At 32.8% G+C, this 11,757-nt stretch overlaps 3 protein-coding genes across 3 annotated transcripts; all 3 read right to left on the reverse strand.

The window, feature by feature from the left end:
- Positions 1 to 905: 905 nt before the first annotated feature.
- LOC135599112 (polygalacturonase-like) lies at positions 906 to 2,405 on the reverse strand. The gene is made up of 4 exons (XM_065094075.1): positions 2,337 to 2,405; positions 1,839 to 1,924; positions 1,219 to 1,723; positions 906 to 1,139 (listed from the first exon to the last, which is right to left on the reverse strand). The coding sequence occupies exons 1-4, from the start codon at positions 2,403 to 2,405 to the stop codon at positions 906 to 908; spliced, it is 894 nt and encodes a 297-aa protein (XP_064950147.1).
- Positions 2,406 to 4,902: 2,497 nt separating this feature from the next.
- LOC135600426 (polygalacturonase-like) lies at positions 4,903 to 6,402 on the reverse strand. Its single transcript, XM_065094163.1, has 4 exons — positions 6,334 to 6,402; positions 5,836 to 5,921; positions 5,216 to 5,720; positions 4,903 to 5,136 (listed from the first exon to the last, which is right to left on the reverse strand). The coding sequence occupies exons 1-4, from the start codon at positions 6,400 to 6,402 to the stop codon at positions 4,903 to 4,905; spliced, it is 894 nt and encodes a 297-aa protein (XP_064950235.1).
- A 2,497-nt stretch (positions 6,403 to 8,899) lies between these two features.
- Positions 8,900 to 10,399, reverse strand: LOC135601973 (polygalacturonase-like). Its single transcript, XM_065094259.1, has 4 exons — positions 10,331 to 10,399; positions 9,833 to 9,918; positions 9,213 to 9,717; positions 8,900 to 9,133 (listed from the first exon to the last, which is right to left on the reverse strand). The coding sequence occupies exons 1-4, from the start codon at positions 10,397 to 10,399 to the stop codon at positions 8,900 to 8,902; spliced, it is 894 nt and encodes a 297-aa protein (XP_064950331.1).
- Between the last annotated feature and the right edge of the window lie 1,358 nt (positions 10,400 to 11,757).

Consider the following 11,757-nt stretch of genomic DNA (forward strand, 5'->3'; position numbering starts at 1 on the left):
TTATGTAACTATATCAACATGATAAAATATCAAAATTAATTAATCTTTAGTACAATATAGAATTCTTTTTTTGTGAAAGGACTAGAATTTTAAAAAATATCCTAAATCAAGAGTTTTTTACATTTGAGTTGATTTCTTACATAAAAATGATTCTCTAATAGAATATATCTTCAATACTAAGTATTATTCTAAGTATTATCATATTTGTAAGGTCATCTGTTTTTTAAGGTAATTTTCTTGTTATCGTCTCTTCTTATTATTGTATCCTTCTTATTGAAGTATTATTCCAACTACCGTCATGTAGGTAAGTTATATCTATGTCGATATTCATGCTCAATCATTGGAATTTTAAATTTAATTTAAAATATTTTATATATTATCATGTGTTACTAAATGCGCATAAAGGTTTATGTTTATAGTATAAGTTGACAAGATTATTTTTATCAAAATTTATGTGATTGAAGTTTTGTTTCTATTTGTTAAAGTTTTTTTTATTTTTTATTAATTGTGATATTTTAGATTTTTTAAATAAATTTTAAATTATTTACATGTTTTAAAGTATTTTCATAATTAAACATGAAGTCTGACTTGTTGACACAACGTTTCAACTAGTGACCTAGGGCTTAATCGAATAACAACTCGGTAATATTAATGACTATACTTTGTAATTACAATGTCACTAAAATTTAATGTATATTTTTCAGAAAAATATGAAACTAACATGAGATATCCATGTTATAAACATGGGATGTCATTTTGCATGTGGACAATTTCTTTATTTCTTTTTTTGTTTCTGATACAAGGCATATACTCAATGTAACAAAGAGAAAGCAGAAAAAAGTAGGGATAGGAACTCTTGTGTGGAACAGTTCATCACTTTTGCCTCACAACCCCATAATGCGAAATCAGATGCACGGGTCAGGTTTCACATTGCCATTGGAGCTACCATAGACATGAACACAAATAGAAGCATTTTTGGGTTGCTTTTCGTTGCCATTGTACTTCAAGCTGATGTCACTGAGCTCCACGCCCTCACATGGAGCAACCTCGCTGCACACTAGATTATAAGCTACTGGCGAGAGAAAGGTCCCCACGATATTTCTGTACTTGATATTCTTGATCTTAACTAGAGAAGGATCCTACATGGAGAGAGGAAGGATGCTCAAATTTCAAGACTATGATGATATATTTAGCTGTAGTAGAAGCAATGAGGCATACCTTTTTGGGACAGTTAGCAGATGGGCAATAATTCTGATTTATGATGATGGGGTTATAGACATTATTCATGATGATGTGTTCAAAGACGAAATCAGTGGCCTTCAACCTAGATGGAGAAGATTGAAATGTCTTGATCCTCAATCCATTTGTTGTACCGGTAAGATTGCAGTTACTCACGTTCAGCCCGATTACATCTTTCTCACCAGCATTTTTGCCGAGACTACCGACGCTGATGCCATGGCCTGGGCCGCATAACACCTTAAAGATGGTCAAATTGGTGCAGCCCGGGCCGATGGAGATGCAGTCATCACCGGTGCCGATGACCGAATTGGCAACCTGGATATTGGTCGAGTCGGCGATGTGAATGCCATCGGTGTTGGGGCTATCTTGAGGAGCACTGATCTTGATGGAATCAAAGATAATGTTTCTTGATTCAAAGACATGAATGTGGAAGAACTTGCTGTCGATAGAAGAAATGCTTTTGATGGTTGCGTTCGTGACGAAACTGAACACCAAGTTCTATACGGTAGCATTGTAACGATTGTCAGTGCAATTCAAAGTAAGAACGAAGTAGTGTTAATATCTGCATGGTTAGAGCAAGGAAGACATGGCTACCATACCATGGGTAAGGGTTTGCAATCATTTGTCTTTTTGCATTGGTTGTAAGGCCATGCAGAAGCTCCTTGTCCGTTGAATCTTCCACCACCTGAGATAACCAATCCATTAATATACTGGAAATGGAGCCAATATTGATTGTAAGCTTCGAGATGGGTGGATGCCAGTAGCTGCCCTTTCACTTGCATCACCATTATGCCTTTGCATGGCCCTTTGAAGATTGTTGGACCGAGCAGGTATGCTCTCTCTGGGATCACTATCGTTGCCTTCCCTTGTGCCGCGCATGCCGCACTCCATGCCGTTTCAAAAGCCTACCATGTCCATAATTGTTACAACCGTAAGTACGGAGATGTCATGATGAAAATACAAGAAGTTTCTTATGTTTCTCCTCTGTCCCGCTAAAACTTTATGTAATTCAAGTTCATGAAGATTTTTAAATTCATAGGAACTACGACAAAAACTATTGGTTGTAGTGAAAACCTATACTAAACATGAAAAGCTACCTTTGTGTTATCGGTTTTGCCATCTCCTGCTGCTCCATAATCCTTCACATTGTAAACACCGTCAGCCATGGCTACCCTCGCACCACTTAAGATGAAGAATAGCAAGCCAATCACAATAATACTTAATTCTAATCCCATTATCAAAAGTCTTCTCCTCGATCGATGTGTTCTCTGAATCAGCGCTTGTGTGTGCATGTCAATAGTTTGAATTAAGAAATCATTTATAGTGAGGGCATGCAAGAGGATTCTTCCCATGTAATCAACAAGTACATATGGTTTAAGCAATTTTTGACAACCAAGGTAACAATCACTTGCTATTTATATATGTTTGTGGTTGAGAAGGATACGTATGATTACTGGTTTGCCATTTCGGAATTCTATTCGTGGCCTATATTCATTTGGAAACAACCTCTTCCATTGGAAGGTGTTAACTCCACGATTTGTGAACTTTGCGAGCGATGTTGGGGTGCTGAATAACCGAAGACTTTAATTTTTATGCTATATGCAAATTGAAAATGAACTATGTATGATGTCAGTGTGTTCGAAATATTTATGTATATGAAATGATGAATTAAGAGAAGAGCACCACAATCTACTTATTAAGTTTTTGGTTTGTGTTTCGAATTTTTGTATGATATACATTTAGAGATCAGATGATTAAATTTAATTTGAATACATTTAAAGTATAAAAAAAGAGAATTTAGCTAATGAGGTTATGGGTTTGATTGAATTTAGATAAATAGCAACAACCGGTAGACATGGATGAAATGTCCGTTAGGTTAAAATTTAAACCATTAGGGACAAATGGAATAGTGGATTGAATCGATGTCTAATTTGATATGTTTTATACGTTATCTTAGAAGCTCACATTCCAGAGAACATAAAGTTAGAACGATTGTTTATTATCATATTAAATCTAACAAAATCATATAACAATTAAAACTAATAATATAGATTTTTTATTATATTTGAACGAATGCAATGTTAAAATAAAGACTAAAACCGAATAACACTACAAAATTAAAATATTTTCATTCGCTAAATGTGAATAATTATTTATTTATGGTTACAAAATTATATATAATTTTATATTTTTTAAATGATAAAATATTTTATAAACTAACAAATAATTGTGTATACTATATACAACTACAAATTGCACGCATATACATTGATTGAAAATAGATATGTTGTTACTTTTATAAATCAACCTGACGAAATCATATATACTTATTTTTTATTACAAATATTCGATAAAAAAATATAGTTCTCAAACCTTTTTTCGTAGAACTTTCTGATAGCACAAATCCATATGAAAATTTAAAATTCTAATTATAATTAAATACAAAACCAAATATCCTTCGTATATTCTATATTTGTCTCTCTTTTTATTGTTTTACTTTTCCTATGTCACCTTCAATGTAAGACCATTTTTTTAATCTATAATTAAATTAATTACATAATATCATGTAAGATCAAATTAAATACGGAATGTCAAAATTAATTAACCAAAAATCTTATGTGCTCTATCTAATCTCCTTCTTCAAATAATTCATGTTTACTTTTGTTTTTCTTTAATCCAGTCATTCTCTTTATCAAGACAAGTTTTCTTGTCATATTTCCCATATTTTTATTCCTTTCATATAATGGTAATTCAACAATTATGTAACTATATCAACATGATAAAATATCAAAATTAATTAATCTTTAGTACAATATAGAATTCTTTTTTTGTGAAAGGACTAGAATTTTAAAAAATATCCTAAATCAAGAGTTTTTTACATTTGAGTTGATTTCTTACATAAAAATGATTCTCTAATAGAATATATCTTCAATACTAAGTATTATTCTAAGTATTATCATATTTGTAAGGTCATCTGTTTTTTAAGGTAATTTTCTTGTTATCGTCTCTTCTTATTATTGTATCCTTCTTATTGAAGTATTATTCCAACTACCGTCATGTAGGTAAGTTATATCTATGTCGATATTCATGCTCAATCATTGGAATTTTAAATTTAATTTAAAATATTTTATATATTATCATGTGTTACTAAATGCGCATAAAGGTTTATGTTTATAGTATAAGTTGACAAGATTATTTTTATCAAAATTTATGTGATTGAAGTTTTGTTTCTATTTGTTAAAGTTTTTTTTATTTTTTATTAATTGTGATATTTTAGATTTTTTAAATAAATTTTAAATTATTTACATGTTTTAAAGTATTTTCATAATTAAACATGAAGTCTGACTTGTTGACACAACGTTTCAACTAGTGACCTAGGGCTTAATCGAATAACAACTCGGTAATATTAATGACTATACTTTGTAATTACAATGTCACTAAAATTTAATGTATATTTTTCAGAAAAATATGAAACTAACATGAGATATCCATGTTATAAACATGGGATGTCATTTTGCATGTGGACAATTTCTTTATTTCTTTTTTTGTTTCTGATACAAGGCATATACTCAATGTAACAAAGAGAAAGCAGAAAAAAGTAGGGATAGGAACTCTTGTGTGGAACAGTTCATCACTTTTGCCTCACAACCCCATAATGCGAAATCAGATGCACGGGTCAGGTTTCACATTGCCATTGGAGCTACCATAGACATGAACACAAATAGAAGCATTTTTGGGTTGCTTTTCGTTGCCATTGTACTTCAAGCTGATGTCACTGAGCTCCACGCCCTCACATGGAGCAACCTCGCTGCACACTAGATTATAAGCTACTGGCGAGAGAAAGGTCCCCACGATATTTCTGTACTTGATATTCTTGATCTTAACTAGAGAAGGATCCTACATGGAGAGAGGAAGGATGCTCAAATTTCAAGACTATGATGATATATTTAGCTGTAGTAGAAGCAATGAGGCATACCTTTTTGGGACAGTTAGCAGATGGGCAATAATTCTGATTTATGATGATGGGGTTATAGACATTATTCATGATGATGTGTTCAAAGACGAAATCAGTGGCCTTCAACCTAGATGGAGAAGATTGAAATGTCTTGATCCTCAATCCATTTGTTGTACCGGTAAGATTGCAGTTACTCACGTTCAGCCCGATTACATCTTTCTCACCAGCATTTTTGCCGAGACTACCGACGCTGATGCCATGGCCTGGGCCGCATAACACCTTAAAGATGGTCAAATTGGTGCAGCCCGGGCCGATGGAGATGCAGTCATCACCGGTGCCGATGACCGAATTGGCAACCTGGATATTGGTCGAGTCGGCGATGTGAATGCCATCGGTGTTGGGGCTATCTTGAGGAGCACTGATCTTGATGGAATCAAAGATAATGTTTCTTGATTCAAAGACATGAATGTGGAAGAACTTGCTGTCGATAGAAGAAATGCTTTTGATGGTTGCGTTCGTGACGAAACTGAACACCAAGTTCTATACGGTAGCATTGTAACGATTGTCAGTGCAATTCAAAGTAAGAACGAAGTAGTGTTAATATCTGCATGGTTAGAGCAAGGAAGACATGGCTACCATACCATGGGTAAGGGTTTGCAATCATTTGTCTTTTTGCATTGGTTGTAAGGCCATGCAGAAGCTCCTTGTCCGTTGAATCTTCCACCACCTGAGATAACCAATCCATTAATGTACTGGAAATGGAGCCAATATTGATTGTAAGCTTCGAGATGGGTGGATGCCAGTAGCTGCCCTTTCACTTGCATCACCATTATGCCTTTGCATGGCCCTTTGAAGATTGTTGGACCGAGCAGGTATGCTCTCTCTGGGATCACTATCGTTGCCTTCCCTTGTGCCGCGCATGCCGCACTCCATGCCGTTTCAAAAGCCTACCATGTCCATAATTGTTACAACCGTAAGTACGGAGATGTCATGATGAAAATACAAGAAGTTTCTTATGTTTCTCCTCTGTCCCGCTAAAACTTTATGTAATTCAAGTTCATGAAGATTTTTAAATTCATAGGAACTACGACAAAAACTATTGGTTGTAGTGAAAACCTATACTAAACATGAAAAGCTACCTTTGTGTTATCGGTTTTGCCATCTCCTGCTGCTCCATAATCCTTCACATTGTAAACACCGTCAGCCATGGCTACCCTCGCACCACTTAAGATGAAGAATAGCAAGCCAATCACAATAATACTTAATTCTAATCCCATTATCAAAAGTCTTCTCCTCGATCGATGTGTTCTCTGAATCAGCGCTTGTGTGTGCATGTCAATAGTTTGAATTAAGAAATCATTTATAGTGAGGGCATGCAAGAGGATTCTTCCCATGTAATCAACAAGTACATATAGTTTAAGCAATTTTTGACAACCAAGGTAACAATCACTTGCTATTTATATATGTTTGTGGTTGAGAAGGATACGTATGATTACTGGTTTGCCATTTCGGAATTCTATTCGTGGCCTATATTCATTTGGAAACAACCTCTTCCATTGGAAGGTGTTAACTCCACGATTTGTGAACTTTGCGAGCGATGTTGGGGTGCTGAATAACCGAAGACTTTAATTTTTATGCTATATGCAAATTGAAAATGAACTATGTATGATGTCAGTGTGTTCGAAATATTTATGTATATGAAATGATGAATTAAGAGAAGAGCACCACAATCTACTTATTACGTTTTTGGTTTGTGTTTCGAATTTTTGTATGATATACATTTAGAGATCAGATGATTAAATTTAATTTGAATACATTTAAAGTATAAAAAAAGAGAATTTAGCTAATGAGGTTATGGGTTTGATTGAATTTAGATAAATAGCAACAACCGGTAGACATGGATGAAATGTCCGTTAGGTTAAAATTTAAACCATTAGGGACAAATGGAATAGTGGATTGAATCGATGTCTAATTTGATATGTTTTATACGTTATCTTAGAAGCTCACATTCCAGAGAACATAAAGTTGGAACGATTGTTTATTATCATATTAAATCTAACAAAATCATATAACAATTAAAACTAATAATATAGATTTTTTATTATATTTGAACGAATGCAATGTTAAAATAAAGACTAAAACCGAATAACACTACAAAATTAAAATATTTTCATTCGCTAAATGTGAATAATTATTTATTTATGGTTACAAAATTATATATAATTTTATATTTTTTAAATGATAAAATATTTTATAAACTAACAAATAATTGTGTATACTATATACAACTACAAATTGCACGCATATACATTGATTGAAAATAGATATGTTGTTACTTTTATAAATCAACCTGACGAAATCATATATACTTATTTTTTATTACAAATATTCGATAAAAAAATATAGTTCTCAAACCTTTTTTCGTAGAACTTTCTGATAGCACAAATCCATATGAAAATTTAAAATTCTAATTATAATTAAATACAAAACCAAATATCCTTCGTATATTCTATATTTGTCTCTCTTTTTATTGTTTTACTTTTCCTATGTCACCTTCAATGTAAGACCATTTTTTTAATCTATAATTAAATTAATTACATAATATCATGTAAGATCAAATTAAATACGGAATGTCAAAATTAATTAACCAAAAATCTTATGTGCTCTATCTAATCTCCTTCTTCAAATAATTCATGTTTACTTTTGTTTTTCTTTAATCCAGTCATTCTCTTTATCAAGACAAGTTTTCTTGTCATATTTCCCATATTTTTATTCCTTTCATATAATGGTAATTCAACAATTATGTAACTATATCAACATGATAAAATATCAAAATTAATTAATCTTTAGTACAATATAGAATTCTTTTTTTGTGAAAGGACTAGAATTTTAAAAAATATCCTAAATCAAGAGTTTTTTACATTTGAGTTGATTTCTTACATAAAAATGATTCTCTAATAGAATATATCTTCAATACTAAGTATTATTCTAAGTATTATCATATTTGTAAGGTCATCTGTTTTTTAAGGTAATTTTCTTGTTATCGTCTCTTCTTATTATTGTATCCTTCTTATTGAAGTATTATTCCAACTACCGTCATGTAGGTAAGTTATATCTATGTCGATATTCATGCTCAATCATTGGAATTTTAAATTTAATTTAAAATATTTTATATATTATCATGTGTTACTAAATGCGCATAAAGGTTTATGTTTATAGTATAAGTTGACAAGATTATTTTTATCAAAATTTATGTGATTGAAGTTTTGTTTCTATTTGTTAAAGTTTTTTTTATTTTTTATTAATTGTGATATTTTAGATTTTTTAAATAAATTTTAAATTATTTACATGTTTTAAAGTATTTTCATAATTAAACATGAAGTCTGACTTGTTGACACAACGTTTCAACTAGTGACCTAGGGCTTAATCGAATAACAACTCGGTAATATTAATGACTATACTTTGTAATTACAATGTCACTAAAATTTAATGTATATTTTTCAGAAAAATATGAAACTAACATGAGATATCCATGTTATAAACATGGGATGTCATTTTGCATGTGGACAATTTCTTTATTTCTTTTTTTGTTTCTGATACAAGGCATATACTCAATGTAACAAAGAGAAAGCAGAAAAAAGTAGGGATAGGAACTCTTGTGTGGAACAGTTCATCACTTTTGCCTCACAACCCCATAATGCGAAATCAGATGCACGGGTCAGGTTTCACATTGCCATTGGAGCTACCATAGACATGAACACAAATAGAAGCATTTTTGGGTTGCTTTTCGTTGCCATTGTACTTCAAGCTGATGTCACTGAGCTCCACGCCCTCACATGGAGCAACCTCGCTGCACACTAGATTATAAGCTACTGGCGAGAGAAAGGTCCCCACGATATTTCTGTACTTGATATTCTTGATCTTAACTAGAGAAGGATCCTACATGGAGAGAGGAAGGATGCTCAAATTTCAAGACTATGATGATATATTTAGCTGTAGTAGAAGCAATGAGGCATACCTTTTTGGGACAGTTAGCAGATGGGCAATAATTCTGATTTATGATGATGGGGTTATAGACATTATTCATGATGATGTGTTCAAAGACGAAATCAGTGGCCTTCAACCTAGATGGAGAAGATTGAAATGTCTTGATCCTCAATCCATTTGTTGTACCGGTAAGATTGCAGTTACTCACGTTCAGCCCGATTACATCTTTCTCACCAGCATTTTTGCCGAGACTACCGACGCTGATGCCATGGCCTGGGCCGCATAACACCTTAAAGATGGTCAAATTGGTGCAGCCCGGGCCGATGGAGATGCAGTCATCACCGGTGCCGATGACCGAATTGGCAACCTGGATATTGGTCGAGTCGGCGATGTGAATGCCATCGGTGTTGGGGCTATCTTGAGGAGCACTGATCTTGATGGAATCAAAGATAATGTTTCTTGATTCAAAGACATGAATGTGGAAGAACTTGCTGTCGATAGAAGAAATGCTTTTGATGGTTGCGTTCGTGACGAAACTGAACACCAAGTTCTATACGGTAGCATTGTAACGATTGTCAGTGCAATTCAAAGTAAGAACGAAGTAGTGTTAATATCTGCATGGTTAGAGCAAGGAAGACATGGCTACCATACCATGGGTAAGGGTTTGCAATCATTTGTCTTTTTGCATTGGTTGTAAGGCCATGCAGAAGCTCCTTGTCCGTTGAATCTTCCACCACCTGAGATAACCAATCCATTAATGTACTGGAAATGGAGCCAATATTGATTGTAAGCTTCGAGATGGGTGGATGCCAGTAGCTGCCCTTTCACTTGCATCACCATTATGCCTTTGCATGGCCCTTTGAAGATTGTTGGACCGAGCAGGTATGCTCTCTCTGGGATCACTATCGTTGCCTTCCCTTGTGCCGCGCATGCCGCACTCCATGCCGTTTCAAAAGCCTACCATGTCCATAATTGTTACAACCGTAAGTACGGAGATGTCATGATGAAAATACAAGAAGTTTCTTATGTTTCTCCTCTGTCCCGCTAAAACTTTATGTAATTCAAGTTCATGAAGATTTTTAAATTCATAGGAACTACGACAAAAACTATTGGTTGTAGTGAAAACCTATACTAAACATGAAAAGCTACCTTTGTGTTATCGGTTTTGCCATCTCCTGCTGCTCCATAATCCTTCACATTGTAAACACCGTCAGCCATGGCTACCCTCGCACCACTTAAGATGAAGAATAGCAAGCCAATCACAATAATACTTAATTCTAATCCCATTATCAAAAGTCTTCTCCTCGATCGATGTGTTCTCTGAATCAGCGCTTGTGTGTGCATGTCAATAGTTTGAATTAAGAAATCATTTATAGTGAGGGCATGCAAGAGGATTCTTCCCATGTAATCAACAAGTACATATAGTTTAAGCAATTTTTGACAACCAAGGTAACAATCACTTGCTATTTATATATGTTTGTGGTTGAGAAGGATACGTATGATTACTGGTTTGCCATTTCGGAATTCTATTCGTGGCCTATATTCATTTGGAAACAACCTCTTCCATTGGAAGGTGTTAACTCCACGATTTGTGAACTTTGCGAGCGATGTTGGGGTGCTGAATAACCGAAGACTTTAATTTTTATGCTATATGCAAATTGAAAATGAACTATGTATGATGTCAGTGTGTTCGAAATATTTATGTATATGAAATGATGAATTAAGAGAAGAGCACCACAATCTACTTATTAAGTTTTTGGTTTGTGTTTCGAATTTTTGTATGATATACATTTAGAGATCAGATGATTAAATTTAATTTGAATACATTTAAAGTATAAAAAAAGAGAATTTAGCTAATGAGGTTATGGGTTTGATTGAATTTAGATAAATAGCAACAACCGGTAGACATGGATGAAATGTCCGTTAGGTTAAAATTTAAACCATTAGGGACAAATGGAATAGTGGATTGAATCGATGTCTAATTTGATATGTTTTATACGTTATCTTAGAAGCTCACATTCCAGAGAACATAAAGTTGGAACGATTGTTTATTATCATATTAAATCTAACAAAATCATATAACAATTAAAACTAATAATATAGATTTTTTATTATATTTGAACGAATGCAATGTTAAAATAAAGACTAAAACCGAATAACACTACAAAATTAAAATATTTTCATTCGCTAAATGTGAATAATTATTTATTTATGGTTACAAAATTATATATAATTTTATATTTTTTAAATGATAAAATATTTTATAAACTAACAAATAATTGTGTATACTATATACAACTACAAATTGCACGCATATACATTGATTGAAAATAGATATGTTGTTACTTTTATAAATCAACCTGACGAAATCATATATACTTATTTTTTATTACAAATATTCGATAAAAAAATATAGTTCTCAAACCTTTTTTCGTAGAACTTTCTGATAGCACGAATCCATATGAAAATTTAAAATTCTAATTATAATTAAATACAAAACCAAATATCCTTCGTATATTCTATATTTGTCTCTCTTTTTATTGTTTTACTTTTCCTATGTCACCTTCAATGTAAGA

This window comes from Musa acuminata, chromosome BXJ1-1 (assembly GCF_036884655.1).
Source record: "Musa acuminata AAA Group cultivar baxijiao chromosome BXJ1-1, Cavendish_Baxijiao_AAA, whole genome shotgun sequence".
NCBI classification, from domain to species: Eukaryota; Viridiplantae; Streptophyta; class Magnoliopsida; order Zingiberales; family Musaceae; genus Musa; species Musa acuminata.